The sequence below is a fragment of the Crocodylus porosus genome, unplaced genomic scaffold (assembly GCF_001723895.1).
Source record: "Crocodylus porosus isolate Cpor-Errol unplaced genomic scaffold, CroPor_comp1, whole genome shotgun sequence".
Taxonomy (NCBI): Eukaryota; Metazoa; Chordata; order Crocodylia; family Crocodylidae; genus Crocodylus; species Crocodylus porosus.
Window position 1 is genome coordinate 9,020,596 of NW_017728922.1, and position 19,670 is coordinate 9,040,265.

Here is a 19,670-nt window from a genome sequence, read left to right on the forward strand (position 1 = left end):
ATGCCCCCCCCACCCTGCCCTGGCTGGGCAAGCAGCAGGCTGTCCTGCTGCTGCTTGCCCAGTTAGGGTGGGGAGACATGGGGTGGGGGTGTAGCAGAGCTGGGAGAGGGGGAAATGCCCTGCTGCTGCTTGTCCTCTTCCACCTGGAGCAAGCCATGCCTGCATCGCATCCCCTCCCGCCCCAGCTGGCCAAGTGGCAGCAGGGCATAGCTCCTGCTCCCAGTGCAGCCATGCTCTCATCCCATGCCCTCTATCCCCCTACATCACATGCCCCCTGCCCTGACCGGGCAGCTTGTCCCAGCCCCAGCCCCAATCCTCCCTCCCCCATGCCTCTTCACTCCCCCCTCTGCCCACCACAACATACTTACCAGCTGGAGGCAGCTGTGTCCAGCATGGTGAAGACTGCTGCCTGTTTAGTTTATGGCCGAATCTCCAAAGCGGTGCCAAATCTTTGGATCAGATTCAGCCGGATTGAATCAGGACAGTGATTTGAATCCCCAAATCGAATCAGTGTCCCTCCGAATCAGCCAAATCTGAATCCAAAGTGAACACTTGCCGCTTCACACAGGCCTAACAGTGATCACTACACAAATTAACAAGAGGGACACAGGCATCAGTTCTCCTTTATGGATTTGTCAGCCATGCTTTTTAATAGTATCAGAAGTATCAGGTTGCTGTCTTTTCTCCCACCTCAGTTGTCTGTCTGTTTAGAACAGCAGCTCAGAAAAAAGCCTATTTGGTCCTCTCCTTCTTTGCAATTTATAGAAAGGATTAAAAAAAAAAAAATCAAATGATTCTTGCAACAGTGTTAGGAATACCACTTAAACTCACAGCTAGGTAGAGATTTATTTGCCAGCATGTCAAAACATCTTTGGAATTGGAAAAGCATTTATCTGAAAAAGCTCTGTTTGCAAAAATAACGTACTTGAAGTGATCTCTCTGAATTACTGACAAACCATATCAGTGACATGGCTTCTGCTCTCCTTACTGACCAGCTTCCCATAAACACAACAACTGAAACATCCAGATGAAACTGCTATCAGTGCATTAGTGTCAATCATGGGAGGGCCACAGGCTGCCTAGAACTTGTAACCAGCATGAAACTGCACAGTTTGTCACCGGGCACTGAGAAGAAGCTTTCTAGCTCATGCATTATGCAGTTAGAAAGGGGAAGAAAAATAACTGGACAGATACTTGGAAGAAAAGTCAAGTACAAGCAACATGCAATGAAGTGACTGAAATGTCAAAATGTCATTAAGGAGGAAATAATGGCTGTTTTACTTTTAAGTCCAAGGGAATCATGCTAAAAAGAAACAAGAGCCCATCGAGGCAGGTTATAAGGCTACCTTTGCATCTTCAACGGAGAGGATATTTATAATGTATGCATAGGAAATATACATGAGAAAGAGGTGACACAAAAAAGGATATCCAGAAGTAAACGACCTCATAGGATGTTATCTGTGTTCAGTGTAAAGATAGATGTGGTAGGAGAAGCTTAAAAGCCAACCCATGGAAACTCCTGGTATAGAGTAGATAGTGTACTTAGGCAAAAAAATCCCATGGTTTGTAAATTCTTCAGAGTAGGGACTGCTATGGTTTTGTGCCAAACCTCAATGGACCTAATAATGGTTGATGTTGTATTTGACACCATCCTGATTGCCTGAGTCTTTGACCTGGCTCAAAACCAGAGCAACATGGTCATTTACCAATGTCACCCTTCCAAGTTGCATTGCTACTCCCCCAACAGTAGGCAGGGCCCTTGCTAGGGAATGATCTACAAACACTACGCAGATTCACACTGTGATGTCCAAGGAAAAAAATGACAGCATATTTCCTCCTGCATACTTGGTGGGACTTGAAATGGGACAGTGGATTGTAGGGTCTGTTGGGTCACAGGACAAAACACTCTCTCCCAGGATAAATTCAGCATCTACTTATATACAGCCTGGGATCTTGTGATAAAAATGTTCAGGAAAGAAGAATGGGGGTTTTACTAAATCTTTACTCTGGCAAATCTGAAGCCTAAATGTTGCCAACCCTACTCCTACAAGAAAGCGTTACTATACTACCTGAAATTAGGGCTGTGCAAAATTTTGCCAGCTGTTTCATTTTGATACTGTTTCGATTCATTTTGAGCTTGAAACAGCGAAATCAAAATGAAACGAAAGGCTTTGAAGCAGCCTCAAAATGAAACAAGGGAAGTCGAAATGTTTCGATCCTAGCGCTGCGGAGCCCAATCAAAATGTTGAAACAGTGAAACCATTTTGACGAATCAGAACGGAACAGTGTTCTCCAACAGAAACAAAACTTTACATGAAACACTGTTCCGTCAAAGCGTCAAAACGGATGTTGAAGCGGAACGCTGTTGTTTCGCACAGCCCTTCTTGACATGAATGAAGGTGGCAAAAAGCAACTGTAAGTCAGAACAATCATAGGATTTAGCTGTTTAAAATATAAGTGTGTCTACATCGACTCTCAGACAATGGTCTGATCTGCAACTGCTAGTACAAAATCTGTAATCCTCACTTAGACAACATTTCCTAGTGATTTCATTTGTCATTTTACAAAAAATACCATTTGCTTTACAATGCACTCAGATGCAGGCAAAATATTGCAAACGCAGAAAATCCTTATCTTAATAGATCCACCAACATACTCCTACAAAATCAAAAACATCACCTCACTCACATATAAATAATTTACAGCACTTGCTTTCTGGGATTTGTTTTAATCATCCTCATTAGGATGACATAAACACTGACTCTTGGTTCTGTTCTTCCTGCATCAAATGAGAAGTCAGTTTACTCTCTTTAGGATTCCCATTCTGCAGTTTAGTCTTTGCTGGCTGATCCCTGAATCCATGGACATATAGGCACATACATACCTTTGTATATGTTTATATATAAGCATGCCTATAAATGAAACTGATGTTTTATTTTTCCCCACGTGCCCTGCAGAAGCAGGAAATAAATTCAGCATGCAAATTCTGTGATTTTAAAAACTTTTGGCATAAATTTATCCTAATACCTTCAATAGAATCAATTCTTAAGAAAAAAGTCTCCTAGTTCAGCAATTACCATCGTTACACTCCAGATGACATTAGAATGGATGCTGAAGCTGCTCAGCACATAGCAAGAGGTGTTCTGCACTTTTGCAAGACCAAGAGGAAATGAAAGCTACTTATCTGCTCTTGAGTGTCTTCTTCCCATAGAAAACATTTAGCTGGATGTCTGTATCACACACATGCCTCTATCACGAAAAGCACTTCCACTGAATTCTGACATCACTATCTGACATACTTCATACAGTGGCCATAACTACACACAATCACCAGCAAGAGGGGGACCTCAAAAGCCCTCCACAACATTAACACTTCTATTCCTGTCACTAGTTTACGAATACCAAACCCATCATAAAAGTTCCTGCGCTAAAAGAAGCTTGATTTAAAAATATATTAAAACTACTACCTGGTATTAGACACAAGACCTGTTTTAATAACAAAAATAAGGCCACTTAGGTAAGACAGTAAAAATGAATAAATAAGAAAGTGTAAGGCTTCCACTGCTATGTTAACTAGGCTACCTCACACATTTGCTATGCTCATAAACACTGTAGTGGTAAGCTGTTTATTTGACAAGACCAGAAAAAAAAAATGTTACGTGTGTTGTGCAACAGAGCTAGCAGTGCTATAAGAATCTTGGGCCAAAATATATATTTATGCTTATGTAAATCAGGAATAACTCATTTGAAAAACTGCATGTGACTTAGAAGAAATGACAATCCCCACGGTTCAGTTACCTGTACCTGACCAGGACTCCAGCATGTTTGAAGGGCATTATACCTAGCTAAACGTATGTGTTTTTACCGGGGAGAGGTGGGGCGTGGAAGCGACGGTGCATCAGTTCTTCTGTGGTCACTTTTGTATGTCCACTCCTGTATCACACTAAGTCTAAGCTAACTGAAGGAAGCTCACCTCTGTTTCATTCTCTGTTTTAGCTTCCACTTACCATGGGATAGGAGTGGACATAGGAAGTGTTATCACAAAACAGCTTGTGCTGCAAGTCTCTTCCTTCCCTTTTTAACCCCATAAAATTTGTTAGTCTGTCCTTACCTGAAGTTATGAGGATATCATAATGGCACCTGTCATTTGCAGAAGATTTCTAAGGATTTCAAAGTCTGCAACAGCAATTAACTTTTACAGATGGATAAATTCTCATGGAGCAATATTAAGTGAACCCTCCAAAATCAATTAGCAAATTACGAGTGTGCAACAGACTCAAGTCTTCTGCCCGGAGATCCAGGCTTAATGACTATTCCATGTGGCCTCCCCTCTTTTGATCATTATAGTTTCCCATGACTTTTCCACTGTCTAGTCTGACAAAGAGCTGTTGATGTCCCACAATCGCACTTTACCACAGGATACCCAATAGGCCAGCACTTCACAGATACAAAGTAATAATATTACAAATGTATGAAAATGGCCCTCGAACACACACTGGTTTTGATTCTCCTGATTGTTACTCTTTGTTCTCACCCTGCCTGGCAAGACTCCATCCTGTGATGTGTTACTGCAAAACCGTAAGAACCCTCTACTGGCATTTCCTTCCATAGGAGTTGAGGGTATTCAGCCTTCCTGCAGAATTTGTAAAACCAAATGTTATAGCCGTTGTGCCTAGTAGGCCTCCTTGTATTGCACAATTGACTGGCTAACTGCACGATTACATTAAGAACAGGTACACATGCAAAGCAGCTACCACATGATAAAAAGCTCCAACCAGCTATAATTATAGATCTAAAAATGTGTACTAATTGTATAGCTGGTTGCTACTGAGCTTTAACTTGCATGTGTAGCAGCTGAGAGCCCCATCAGCTATCAGAGCTCCCAGTCACAGGGGTGCACCATGCCCAGCATGAAACCCCAGACCCAGGGGATCACAGCTGCTGTCCTTAGGGCTCAGGAGTTTGAAACCCCTAAGCCTGAGAGATGGCAGCTATAATTTCCAGAGCTCATGGGTTTCACATACCCCAGAGCCTTAGGGATCATGGCAGCTATGACCCCCAGGGGCCAGGGTTTCATGCAGCCCTGAATCTGGGTGATCACAGCTGCCACAATACCTCACCCCAAGTTGGGAGCCCCTAGCTGTGGGAGCTTGCTTCTTGCCAAGGTAGGGGAGCCCAGGATCAGGCTCCCCTTGTACTGGTGAGAAGGCGTGATCTGATCTAATGAACGATCCCACAATTACACCTCCTGCCATGCACGTTACATGGCGGAAGGCACAATTGGGTGGATCACACATTGAATCCCATTGTGCCTTTACCTGCATGTGCAGAGGGGGCCTAATTGCTTCACTGGAACAGACCCTGGTCTTGGTCTTTTATTGGGGCAGACTATTGCAACTCTATAAAAAACAACAAGTTTCACTGAGTAATAGCTATGAGGATGGTCTCAAAGACTTCAAAGACTAAACTTATGAGTAAGGACATGGTTGTAGATTTGGGCCCTTTATAAGAAGGAACTCCAGCCAAGTAGCTAAAGAAGAGTTAAGAGAAATGACCTGCAAGCAGAAGAGAAGAATTATTCAGGGCAACACAGCACTGAATCCAAGGAACAAAAACTACAAATAAAATATGTTGGAGCGGCACATTCCATGGCCTTGTGTTTAAGAATCTTTCAATGGATACATTTGAAAGCCTGCTTTTAAGGAGTGGTAACTCAGTTCAAATTTGCTTCAGGGCTAAAATTTACAACACAGTCTTTTGGCTTGGGAGCCAGCTTCATTTAGAATAAGTGTAATACATTTGTGCTCTTTATTTCTACTATTCTCAAAAATCAAAAACAAAACATGACCAGATAAACAAATTTAAAAAATCTGACTTTGCTTATAAGCCACATAAAAGACAATATTAACCAGTCAAAATAACCCTGACCCCTACATTTATAACTCTGAAAAGGCCTACTTTGATGATTTTGGAAATTTCACTAAAAAGAAAAACAAAACAAATGTTCCATAAAAATTATATTCACTTGAAAAGAGAACTTTTTATTTCCATGAAAGATTGCACAGCATTATACCTGAGAGGCAGGGAACCCAAAATAAATAAAAAAAACAGAACAGTAAGATTTCCCCCATGGCTCTCTGAGTCAGGGAAGCCTGGAAAATGCTATCAGTATGACAGGTTTCTCTACGAAGGGAAGTAACCCAGAGATAGTTGAGAAAAATGGCAGTTTTTTCCCCTGAAATTCATAAATGACCAGAATCTGCACAACGGCACCACAGCTGTGCAAAACCTTGGTGATGAAATGCACAGACAGGTGAAATCCAGTTCATTTAAAGCTGTTTCAAAGCCCAACATTTCACATAACGTATGTTAAAAGATATGTTGCAAAGTGTATAAACTTTGGCTCAGCTTTAAGCAAGCAATGCAAAAATCCACTATTTTAATGGTTTTAACTTGAAACCAGTGGTTTTAACTTGAAACCAGAAATCAGGTAACGCTTAACTGTCTGCTGCTTGAGTCACAAGGATGCCTTTTTTCTCCTGGAAACCACCTCTCTGCTCTTAAATAATTTAAAAAATAATTAGTATTTAAATAATAATGACACCTGTTAATGATACTTTGTTCATTACAAGGTTTATTCTGGAACCAAAGTGAAAATCAGAAGGGCTTTGGAATCCTCAAAAGGGAAGAAAATACAATTCAATCTGTGTCTCTGATAATCTCTGGAATTTAAAGGCAATCCCCACTGTTTTCAGATTTAAGAGCTATGAAGGAAGGAACTTCACCCACCTTCTGCTTGCCTTATTCTCAACTACACATTCAAATGCAAGGCCTAGTTCCTCAGATGAGGCCAAGCTATGCTTTTGGAGAACGCAGAGAAGACAAAGACATTCTTACACATACCTAGTGCCTTGCTCTGCCACTGTGACCACTAAGGTGTCCACATGGGGGTGACAGCACTCATCAGCCAGGATGGTCCTGATTATGTCCCATCCACCCATTCCCAACAGGGAAATGCACTGGAGAGGCTACTTCAGGCTCACTCCTAGCAGCTGCTCTGAAGCACATTGGAGACAGAGGTCATGACAGCAGCCATAGAGACATGCCCAAGAGCATATTTCCTCCTGTGGGGTAAATGGGGAAGGGCACACTCAACGGCATGCCTACCAGGTCACAGTGCCACTGGTGTGCAGACAAGCTTTTAGACCAGGCTCTGGTTTTCTTCAAATTTGTAGGATATAATGGCCCAAGGAACTGTTCAGGCAGCTGTGCTCTTCACTCCATCTGGAAACTCCTCCTACCTTAGAAGACATTCAAATATATCTTCCTCCCAGAGAACTGTTAAACAATGGCAGTGAAGTAATTTTTACTGGGCTGCTTAAGCCAGCATTATGGCCCTGCCATGGAAAATGTCACAAGACCCAGAATTTGACCCATGATCTTTATATAAGTTAAACTTAATATTACAAAAATTAGGTACCTTGCAGACACAGTGTGACAGGGGGCAACTCTCGGGGCCAGGTCTCATGCCATCCCATCTACCTGTCTTTATGGGGCAGTCCACCCAGTCTCGCCTACCACAATTTTCCTGTTCCCATAATTGGTGGAATAATGCAGGAGGCTGCCCATTCCCAGCCCCAATGCCAGCAGGCACTACCTGTGGCTTCAAACCTCTCCTACACTGCAGCCCATGCCTCGCAGATGGCATCTCAGTTCCTAGCAACTCTGGCCCCACACTGGGTCCCATAACCCTCCAGTCTGGACCCCAACTATATCCTTTCCCATAAGGCAGCCTACTCTACCATCATTTTGGGCTGCTTAGCTCCCTGCATTGTTCCCCTCTCAGGTGTGCCCTTCCCCACCCAGGACCTTTGGCCACAGAGGCCCTGGCCTCACCTCCAAGGCCAGTCAGAAACCCAGGGCCTTGGCTCTGGGCATCCCTCGTGGTGGGCCCCCGGACCTTTTGACCCGTCTAGTTCTGGCCTCAGCATTGATCAGTCAAGGGGTGCCTCGAGTCAGGGTTCTGAGAAACTAGCTCACACTCTCTTACATAGGTCCTCCTTGGGCCCTACTAAGTGGTCATCCACACGGTTGTGGGAGCTGGGGTTATTAAGGTGCCCCAACCCATCTTTCACCAGGGAGGCCACGCATCCATGGCTGGGTGCAGTTTTAGGTCATGCCCAGGACCAAGAGCCTCCTGCTCTTACCTTCAAGATGTTCCAGCTGCAGCTCAGCCAAGTGATGTTTCTACCTGATCTGGCAGCAGAAAACTGCAGCCTTTATATCCCTTGTTCTAAAAATGGCTGCTGCCATCAGGCACCTGGTAGCTGCCTGACTCTGCCCTTAAAGTGGCAGACACCCAAAGGTGTACTGCCAGACACAGGCTATCTATAATAAAGGACTCAAGTTTCATGGAAGACTAAGGGAAAAATTCAAAAGAAGTAGTAGCTGTTGATTTTAAATTATATGAAAGCAGTGAAGTAGTGCACACAGTACTCTTTAACATTCAGATATGTGGTGTATGCTGCAAATGAAGGGTTTTAAACAAGGAGTGTGAATAAGTGGGAAATTATGTTAAAACAGCTCCTATCCCATTTTAACTTACATTCACACCATTCTCAGTCAGATCATGTAAAAAAGAAATCAACTTCCACTGTAGTCACACTTCCCAAATTCACACTAGACAGGCTTCTCATCTGCAGCATTCACGCATGAGCCATAATTATATATTATACTTACTAGGGCTTAAGCAGGTGTGTGGGGTTAAAAATCTGAACCACTTACAATAAGTACAGACAGTCAAAAAGCCTGAGGCTTAATCAATTCAGTCTTCACAGGTTAGTCTAAACTGTATAGATTAAACTGATAAGAAAATTAAACAAATATTCATTTTTTATTTTGGAAATGCAGCCACATGCCTGCAGTGGTTCAGGCCAGAAACTGGGGGACACTAGAGCACACCTCCCTGCTCAGCTGAATCAGACAGCTTGGGCCCAGGCTAGCCCACTGACCCTGCCAGGGGGAGGAACACAAGGGAAGATTTGTGGGGAAGGTACAAAGTATCTTGGGATACTGGGGGACTGTGAGCTAACTTGAATCTGGAGGGGTTCTGGGCAGAAGTTCAATGAACTGATTTAAACCTAAATCAGCTAATGATGATACTACATCCATCCAGGTTTATCTTTAACTCATTTTGGTGACATTGAGAGCAGTTTACATGCACTGAGCTTCTGTTGTGTTACAGATTTAAGCCGGTTTCTAATCACTTATACTGGTTAATTTCTGTCTGTAGCCTTAAACATCAGATGATCCGATCTAAACTCCCTAAGTCACAGGCCTGGTTTCAAATGGGAATATTTTCTGAGGTATAATCTGATATGGTTCTAGCTACTAAAATGTGTGAGGCCTACATAAGGTCCACTTGAACATGCTTTATATTTTTAACCAAATTTTTATCCAAGACGAAGAAATACTAATCAATAGTTCTTGGGTGTGAATTTCCTGGCAGAGAAGGCAGGGTTACCAATAAGAGTGTGGAGAGGATATTATGTACTTCAGCTGTTGCATTAGGTGAGTTGTAAATATATACTGACATTTCTGAGCCCACTAGCTTACTTTGCAGGGGCAAGTGTGGGTACAGTGAAGGAAAGAATGAAAAAAATAGTGTGAAGGTGAGAAAATAAAAAGCATACTTTTTGAAAGGCAAAGATCAATGAAACTGATAGAAAAGCAAATGGTAAAGGAAAACACACACTTGTACAGAAAATCCAACACTATTACTATAAAGCACGTACTCAGGAAAAGTCATCTCCAGCTAGGTACTTACAAGTAATATGAGTAGGAATATGCATTTCTTCTAAATATTGATGGCCAGTCAGATGAAGAAAATGTCCAAAAAGGGAAAAAAGGGGAAAAAAACATAATTAGACTTATTTTGTTTCTCTGAAATGTATGCAAATATATGTGCCATCCCTTGTACTGAACTGTTTCTTTTCTAAACCTTTCCTGAAAGGCTGACATAGCCAACAGGGTAAGAAGATAGATTTGGCATCAGGAAATGATGGATCAATTCCCAGCTTTGCTGTCAACTTGCTGTGCCACCTTGAGCAAGTCACTTCATCTTTCGTTGCCTCAATGTTCCCATTTCAAGAATGCAGCTAATGAAAACTTACCAATCTTTGTAAAGCACTTTGAGATCTCTGGATGAGAAAGCCTTAGTGGAAGCTAAGTATTACATCATAACAGTAAGTAACAGACAGTTGTACATCTTTTGACATCCTACCACATCTGAACAAAGAGAACTGATTTACCAAATCTCATCAAATTCTGAATTGGTGGGTGATAAGGACATGGCAAATGATTCATTATGGATTCTGGTAGAAACAAACATTTGATCTGTGGAGATGTACATGTTCCCATTCTATGTCACTACTTAATGACTGTTAGGCATTTCCTATAAAAGCCCTCAAAGAAGATTTAGCACATTTTGAATATTGAATTCTAAGGAAATATGTTTTAGCAAACATATGTTGCAGGTCATGGTGCTTCCTTGTTGGAAAACCTGTGCAAAGCCCCTTGTAGCAGGTCATTCCAAATCAGATATGGCACAATGTATTACACGGTATTACACATTAACAAACATGACAAGTCAGATCATTGTAGGTAACAGGCACAGTCACGACAGAAGTGGGGCAATGAAACAGAAGCTTCATCTTTGTAATTCTATAATTTTTTTTGTTGTAGGAACTACAAATACTGGGGTAGACTTTCAAAATGTAGGTGCACAACATGAATGTACAATATTATGATTAACCTGTACACACAATTATTCCAGCTGTATATGGACACTTAGTAGTTGAGCATGTGAATGGTTAATTAGGAAAATCTGTATGCATAGTTATCTGATTTGTGTGCATAATAGCAGCAATTAGCACACACACATTGGGCATGCCCTCACATTTGCATTTGGCACTCCTGTCTTTTTTGTTGCAAATATGACCTACTTCATTTTCTCGTTCACTCACAATCTGCTGCCTATGAAGAAATTTCCTCAGGGGGAGAACAGCTGACTACAGATGTATAAAACAATTAAACTGAAACAACACGTTTTGCCTGATTACTGGTCTTGTTACAAACTCAAAACTCAAGCCAGATTCTTCAAGGTTTTCCAAGCTTTTTAGTAACACTGGGTCCCCAAAACACTCATAGTTTCATGTTGAAATTGCATGGAATTCAGTGTTCTCTATCGTTTTATAGGATTCTGAATTAATTTCAACATACAAACAAAAAGTCAGGTGAAGACGTGGGAAGTGAAAACCTAAGAGGACAAAACCCAAGTAAACAATCCAAAAGGAACCCTTTGGAACTGAAACTGCTCCATGACACACAGTGGGCATATCTACTACGGATTGGACTAATTAGTTCTGCAATAAAGTGTCACCATCTAGACACGTGATACTATTAGGCTGCAGTATATTAATTAACTACACCGTAAGATAGTACTGCCCAGCGTGACAGGAGGCTGTCTCATGGCTGGTCTAACCATTGGCCCACCCACCTGCCTCACCTTGATGTAACAGAGAAGTTGTTTATAGGCGGGAGGCTGCCTATTTACTGCCAGATGCCAAGGGCGTTAATACGCAGCTCTGTACCACTTCTACACCATGTCCCATGCTTGCCAGATAGCATCCATTTCCACTATTACTAATGACATTATTGGGCCCCCAACTTGGTCTATGGCCCACTCAGGCCTCAGGTATCTGTCAACATGCCTGGACCCCAGGACCCACTTAGTGGGCCTGGGTCATGTGCTTTTCTCTTAGGGTGTGCTCCCCCTAGCCTGAGGACTCCATGGGGTCACTCACAAGGCAGTGGGCACTGAGGCTTTCTGGTACCCCATACTTACCTTTCACTGGGAAGGCACAGGTGTGGCATTTCCTGAAGACTATCCCGTCATAGGCAGTCCCACCACACCATTTAACCCCAGCAGGGTGTAGTTTCAGGTCATGCCCCAGGACCAGGAACCTCCTCCCTCCCCATAGCCCCTTGCCATAGTTCCTACCTGACCTCCAGGTATTCTAGGAGCAGCAGATCTCCAGCTGGTGATGTTAGTCCAGCAGCATCCCTCCAGCAACTGCCAGCTCAGCTCTGCGTACCGTACCTGGGTTTATACTGAGGATGCCCAGCCCCATGCTCCAATTCAGGAGCCCTCTTGTGGTCATGTGACTGCCTCTTTAGGATGAACTGCACTTGCTAGCTCCTCCACAGCCTGCTCAAGCCTCTTAAAGTGGCAGCCACGCCAGGTGCCCTGCTACGCCTAACATAAGTAGTTATCTAGTTCACTGAAATGTATGTGTAGACACTGACCAGGGCTGTCTGGGGCACAAGGATGATACAGTTTGAGAGTGCCCGCTGGCTATCCCTGCACTGTAGCACCCTCATGCCCCAGCCAGCCCCTCTGCAGCACATTGAGCCTGGACTGGCAGACTGACCCCTGAGGCCCTCTGCCAGCCACAGCTGCTCTGACCTGGTTCAATAAGCTGCAGTCCTGGGTGCACATGCAAATATTTTGTCCTAGAACAAACTCTAACACAAATTGCACTGGAGTTTACTGAGTTGAATTAATTTCACATGTAGATTTGCCTAGTGTTATCAATTCTAATGATTTTTTGATAAATGTCATCATAGTCTGTATCTTCCCTTAAATCCTTGCCACCCAAATTGAGCAATTGCAAAAAAATCTCAGCTTTCATTACAAAAAAGGAAGCCCCAAATTCAGCTCTGCCTTTAGATGGTTACGTAGCACATACACAACTCAAAGTAGCTGTACAAGTGACCTTTTGGGCCAGGTATGCAATTAGGCCCCCCTCTACATGTCACAGGTATTATGAAATTAACTGGTTAAATTTGCAATTAACTGAGATCAGCTATACATGCAAAGTAGCTATCATGCCATAAAAAGGTCCAACCATCTAGAAAGTTAGACCTTGAAAATGTGTACTAAATTTATATCTGGTTACTATACAGTTTTAATTTTCACTGTAGCAAGGTGCCCCCTGTAGCTGGGAGCCCTGTCAGCTGTGGGGACTTTCAGTCCTGGCAGCACCCAGCAAGTGCAGACTCCGGTTCCAGCACTAGTCCACAGCTGCTAGGACCCAGAGTCCTCCAGTTGAGCATGCTGGGTCCCAGCAGTACCCCATGGTGCCAGGACCGAGCATCCCACAGCTGTCTTGGGAGCTGTGCAGTGAAGCTGTGATGTCCCAGCCCTGAGGGTGCGTGCCGCACCCCGGGGACTCAGACTACAGCTGCTGCAATCTTGCAGCTATGGAGACAGACCATGCACCCCCAAGGCTGGGAGATTGCAGCAGCTGGGATCTCTCAGCCTCTAGGGGGGCTCCACATCCCCCTGAAGCTGGGAGATCACAGCTGCTGTAATCCCACTATGTACATGTGGCATTCCTATTCTCCTGGGGAAGGCAAGTAAATCTCACAAAAACAGGAAAGCCCTGTCAAGTGAGGACATGTAAAGATGCCCATAAATGCTACACACTGTCTCTAAAAGGGAGTTGGACTTTGGCCTAAATGTTTAGTGCTCAAAGATGCAGACAAAGCTTGAATATTGGAACTATAAAGAGTCAAAACCCAGAAGGCAGATGCAAAGAGACCCCCTATTGTTTAGATCTAACTTGGCAAATTTTTGCTTGCTTGCAGTTGACAATTCTATATACAGCAATGGGGTTGACAAATCACTCTTCCCTTTTAAATGATGTTATAACAAATCACCAAAAATGAATCGAAGAGGGAGAAAATCTAAAAGTTCCAAAAATAAATAAATAAATAAAGACAAATGCTGGAATCCAAGGAGGTGCTTTTCATTTCTATCCATTTGCAGGTGATCTTCCGTGTGCCATTTCCTCAGTGTCCTCTTATCTCCTACTGAGGATGTCACCAGAACAGTTTTCTGTAAAGCCAAAAATAATGCAGTCTAGGATTTCCCTTGAATGATCCATTAGAGCTGACCCATTAACTAGCTAAATTCAGCTCTTGAACCACTATGACTAAATTTAATTGGATTTTGAGGTTTTTGAAGGGCTAGGTTCCCGATTTCTATTAAATAGCATCTGACTCAAAAGAGGGAAGGGGAAGTTGTTAGGACCAAATTCTAATTAGTCTCTTTTTCTGTAAAGGCACATTGTATTTGTCCTAGGAGAAAGCCTTTTGTCCTCAGATCCTACAGATGTACAAGTCCATTGCCTGCTTCAAGGCCCTGAAGTATACAGGATAAAACGTGCTGGTGCTTTTTCCCAGAACATGACCATGGACTTCTGCAGATACATTGTGGGTTGTTCCAGGGCCAAGCTGGCCAAGCTTTGGGCTCTCACCTACTACCAACTAGCAAAGGAGAAGCAACGGAAGTTGAAAGTACAACATGGATAAATGACTGAACTGTGCCAGTTTTGATCATGGTTAAATCCTAGAATAATAAGATCTGACTCAAATGAGACAGCTATTTAAAACCTTTGACTTGTCTAGGCATTTTTATTAGTAAAACTTAGATAAATAAAAGCAGGTAGTTCCCCCATTATCAGTGTTTTTTTGAGTCTGGATACATCAATAGCCACCCATCTGGGTACAAATACATTCAAAGAGATAATCATACACATGAATGGCAAATCTCTGAGAGCCAGTGAAGTTCATCCATCCTCCTTTCTAACCCTGTAGAGATGGGGAACCATGTAAGTATCAATACAAGCAGTATAAACCTCAAATAATAATATTACCCGGATTCTTTCCCCACAGGCTGTTCCCAGTCCACAGTCACTTTCTCAGATTACTTGTCCTGTCCCATCTAATTCTTTGGTGCTGAAGCTATTTGGCCCCATGGGCCTAATCCAGTGTATTTGGTCAGTCTACGGATGTGATGTGGCATGCAAGGTGGAGTCTATGGACCAAACCAACAGCTTTCACAAGACCTGGCTATGGACCTGTCTTAATTCTCAGGGCCTTTAATTCCCTTGCCTTATCATATCCATGTATTTTTCTCTTTCCATGCAGATTAAGGAGTTTTCTCTTCCTTGCTGCTTGGGGTGAGAGCTTGGAAGTGAGACATAATCTTTAGAGCATCAAGTCTCCCTGTTTCAGTTCTGGTACTGTTCTACAATAACCTACAGCAGCCCAGAACATCAGCTACAGAGATCTACCGACTCCCCACAGACTTCAGCATGCTCAAGGTACCCAAATTCTTCTGAGTTTTCAGGTGCAGAGCTGAAGCATATTTCAAATGAATGTGAACATAACTTGTTCTGTAACTTAGTGCTTTGCTGAATTGGAGAATATATTTGCATAGAAAATTAGGGTTGGAAGGGAGGTCATCTAGTCCAACCTCCCTGCTCAAAGCAGGACCGTCCCCAACTAGATCATCCCAGCCAGGGCTTTGTTTAGCCCAGTCTTATAAACCTCCAAGCATGGAGATTCCACAGCCTCTCTGGGTAACCTGTTCCACCCTCCTAGTGAGAAAGTTTTTCCTAATATCTAACCTCAACTTCCCCTGCTGCAACTTGAGACCATTGCTCCTTGTTCTGTTATCCGCCACCACTGAGAACAGTCTAGCTCCATCCTCTTTGGAACCCCCCTATAGGTAGTTGTAGGCTGCTATTAAATCCCCTCTCAGTCTTCTATTCTGCAAACCAAATGGGTGCCCGTAGACAAGCATGTAGGCTGCACCAATGTGCTGCAATTACAGTGCATTACAGCAGACTCGATACTCGAGCGTGGTAATTACTGTCCTTCAGCAGTCTCCCATGTCTCGTGCATAAGCATTCCAGCAATTAAAAATGGTGGAAGGGGTGCTTGAACTAAAGCTCATCAGATGAGCTTTAGTTCAAGCACCCCCTCCACCATTTTTAAGTGCAGGGATGCTGATACATGAGACACTGTGGTGCTATAATTAGAACAAGTCTCAGAGCAGCTCTAATTAAAGCACCATCCCCTCCCCACCCCCAGAGCACATGTAAAAGTGCCCAATAAGCACAGTTCCCTTAGCCTTTCCTCCTAAGTCATGTATCCCAGGCCCCTAACCATTTTCGTTGCCCTCTGCTGGCTGGACTCCCTCCAATTTGTCCATATCTTTACTGTAGTGAGGACCCCAAAACTGAACACAGTACTGCAGATGTAGCCTCACCACCACTGAATAGACAGGCATAATTGCTCCCCTCAGTCTGCTGGCAACAATCCTATTAATGCAGCCCAGTATGCCATTAGCCTTCTTGGCAACAAGGGCGCATTGTTGGCCCATATTCAGCTTATTGTTCACTGTAACCCCTAGGTCCTTTTCTGCAGAGCTGTAATATCGATAATACAGCTTTTAAAATATATATAAAAAAATGCTGCCAGAATTTTTTATTAGTAGGAAAATTAAGAATTTTTCTTGGCTTTGTTTTGGAAAAAAACCTAAAGCATTTTGGCTTGGATGCGCTAAAAAGAAGATTAAAGAAAACAAAACAAAACTTCACCCCACTCTCCAAACCAAGCCTGAGGGAAGCTGTTGATATGCAACAAAATCAAGCCCAAATGGTTAGTTTGGCAAAGTTATAAAGTAACTGAAAACAGAGTTTTTAATGGGAAGTGTCACACGAACAATAATACATGATGCAACAAAAGCCCCATCTATCGCATAGGCAGAATGTCTTTCATAAACAATGGTATAAACAGGACAAGCAGGAGTTTCCCCAGTGAATATACAGATCCCTGTAGAGCACCTCCTTCCTACAACACAAGCATCTGCCACTTTGTAACAGACAGCTGGGTTTTATTTAATTAGTTTAATGTTCAGACACTAATCCAGAAAAAAGGAGCTAATTTTCTTAGAAGAATATAATCCTAGACCTTATATACACCCATATTTCCTTTTTTGCTAGCACCAGCAATTTGAGGAACTTATTTACAGTACACCAGTGACAGACTGTCTGATCCTATTTATTCAGTTGTATACTTAAAGGGGTCACTAGAGGCTCAGTTTTCTCAAACTTATAACTCAGAAAAACATCAAATTCTTGACTCTCTAGAGGCATGTAAGTCACAACAGTTAAAACTGTTCAGATAAAAAAGGACTGATGACAATCCAAATACTTACGGAGTCCAAACAGTTAAATCATATTTGCTCATCCAAAAATTATACAAATGTCTATTTGGGCTTCAACAAGAATTACTAACTAGCTGTATAATTTATTATTCCTTATATCTGAAAATATTCAAGTAATTCAACAAATGAACAATCTACCATCTGCACAGTATTGACAAAGTCCTTGATGTCTACATACCATGTTGGAGCTTTGAAATTGGGAACCTGTCTCACTGGAGATTTGTCAGCACTGAGAAAGTGAGTGACATTTTATCTATTATGATTTGAAGTACATAGAAAACAGTCATATTTACAAATATGTTAGCTGATCATTGTCAGCTCTTGGGTTAAATGAATATCTTTTAGCCAATATATGTTAACGGTCATTAATTTCCCCACTGTAGAAAACTGCTGGGTGGCTAGGTACATGTATTAAACCTTAAATAAGTCAATTTAATTAAATCATATAGTCCAGTTTGGAAGCTTCACAAAAAGAACTAGAAGGATTTGAAGATGGCTAAAATCAACTGAAGATTAGGTCTTTGCCTAACTTTTCATATAGGGTTTCAGGGAACCCTCTGGTTTACATAATCCAAAAGCAATCTTGGATTATTTGACATTCTTAATCTGAGTTATATTGCCTTCTTTTCTCTCTCCTTTCTGTCTCTGCACTGATTAAGCAAAATGCTTCATTCAGGAAAATCAAATGCATTGTGTCTATTACTGATTAGGTATACTGCTCTGGGCCACAAGCAGATGTCACTGTGATATCTTCCAGCTTCATCTGAAGGTACTGCCTCAAGTTTGTCTAATTAAATTACTTCCTTTCTGCATCATTGCCTTGAAAGACAAGACTATCTTATACTAGTGCTTCTGTTGGCTAAAAGATGATTCTTTTTTCTAAGTGAGCTTGAAATCAAAGAGGTTAAACTGCTTGTGTTTTTGCTTGTACAACAAGAGAGCAAATTTGCTGTGAAATAATGTATTAATCTGTACTGTGGGTGTTTTAAAACCACAAATCTCAAGAAGTCTAAATCAATCCATGGCCCAAGACAGCATTTCCCATTTTAAGATCTGGTCCCAATACACCTTTGCATGCAACGAATGGGTTTTGTAGGCTCATTTTCATCTTTAAAGGACAACTGATCATATTCCATCCCTTCTCCCCACTCCCTCAATCTCAGTTCAACATGCTTGTCTGGTCCATTCCATAGTAGCCCAGAATCGGTACAGTAAGTATACATACAGATTAATATCAAGTTGTGCAAGGAGTGGTGGCTGAAGTAAGCTTCCAGAACATAATCACACAGTGTCCCCGCCTTTAAAGTGGAAAAGATTTTCCAGGAAAGTAGCCAGTTGTACTCTAATATGACTCAACATTGTTGTTGATATAACATAACCAAGGCTATAGACAAAGGGGTACAAACCGCAGTGATTTTTCCCACACGTAGTGAAGAAGGGAAAAATGGATATTGAAGATATAGAAAGAAATGCAATGTTCAACTGCTTGAGAACAGATTCTGCGAAACAAACATCATGTTCCTTACCCCCCACCCACTAAATTTCCATGATCTTCATATTCTAATTCTAAGATCCTGATCCTGAACTACTTATATTTTTCACACCTGGAACTAAGACTATGGACAAACATGCCTTTTAACCACTTTAAAAGTGGAGAAATAACTGCTGCTTGGGATCATATATTACCTGTTATGATCTTTAATGTCTGCCTACTTCTTTAATGATACAAGTTAATGACATCACTCTAACTTTGACCCTGATTGAAACAAGGTTTAAACAAGGTTTAAAATTACAGGGCAATGCTACATTTATGTTGTTACAGAATCATGTACATATAAGTTTCATTATAATAGTTATATGACCTTATATTAGTATCCTTTGACACTGATGCAATTGTTTTATTTATCTATATACCTTAACTTGTGTACAATTAGCGCTTTTGCAGGACTTCAGCATGAAATGGTGGGGAACAAATGAGAATGGTCCAACTTGCAAGAATTGTATCAGTTATGACAGATGAAGTACCACAAAAATCTAACAAACACATAGGCTTGGTTTGGACCTGAATATCCCTATGCACCCATATGAACCCAAAGGGAGCCAAAAAAAAAGAGGAAAAACCCTGTGTTGTCTACACATACCATATAAATGACTTCTTGATACTGTAGAGAGCCCCTGGGTTTCCTCCTGGACACTAGATAATGTTTGTTTATATAGTGCAGCCAGGACACAGTTTCAGCTCCTAAAAGTTAAACCTTCTCTCATACACAAGTAGTTACTTCTCTCTGTTCCTCTGAAAACATTATGCAAGATTTTGTCCACTAGTGACCTGACATTTCTGATGGACTTCAAACTTCTATTACAAGAGTGAGGATTATGTAGATCCTTTACAGGACTAGGTAAATATACCACTATTTTTTCCTGATATAGATAAATATAGCTCCCCTTCAGCAGCATAAGGATGCAGCCCAGAAGCTGGAGTGCAGGGGGCAGACGTGGTTTCCAGTTGTCACTGCAACTGTAATTGCAT

The 19,670-nt window shown here is 42.0% G+C and overlaps 1 protein-coding gene across 1 annotated transcript in view; it reads right to left on the bottom strand.

Annotated features, from left to right (window-relative positions):
• PTPRT (protein tyrosine phosphatase, receptor type T) overlaps window positions 1–19,670 on the bottom strand; it is a 587,995-nt gene that overhangs the window by 82,068 nt on the left and 486,257 nt on the right. Inside the window, exon 15 of the mRNA XM_019539805.1 lies at window positions 9,827–9,856. Within this exon, the coding sequence (XP_019395350.1) occupies window positions 9,827–9,856 (30 nt within the window). The remainder of the gene's footprint in view (window positions 1–9,826; window positions 9,857–19,670) is intronic.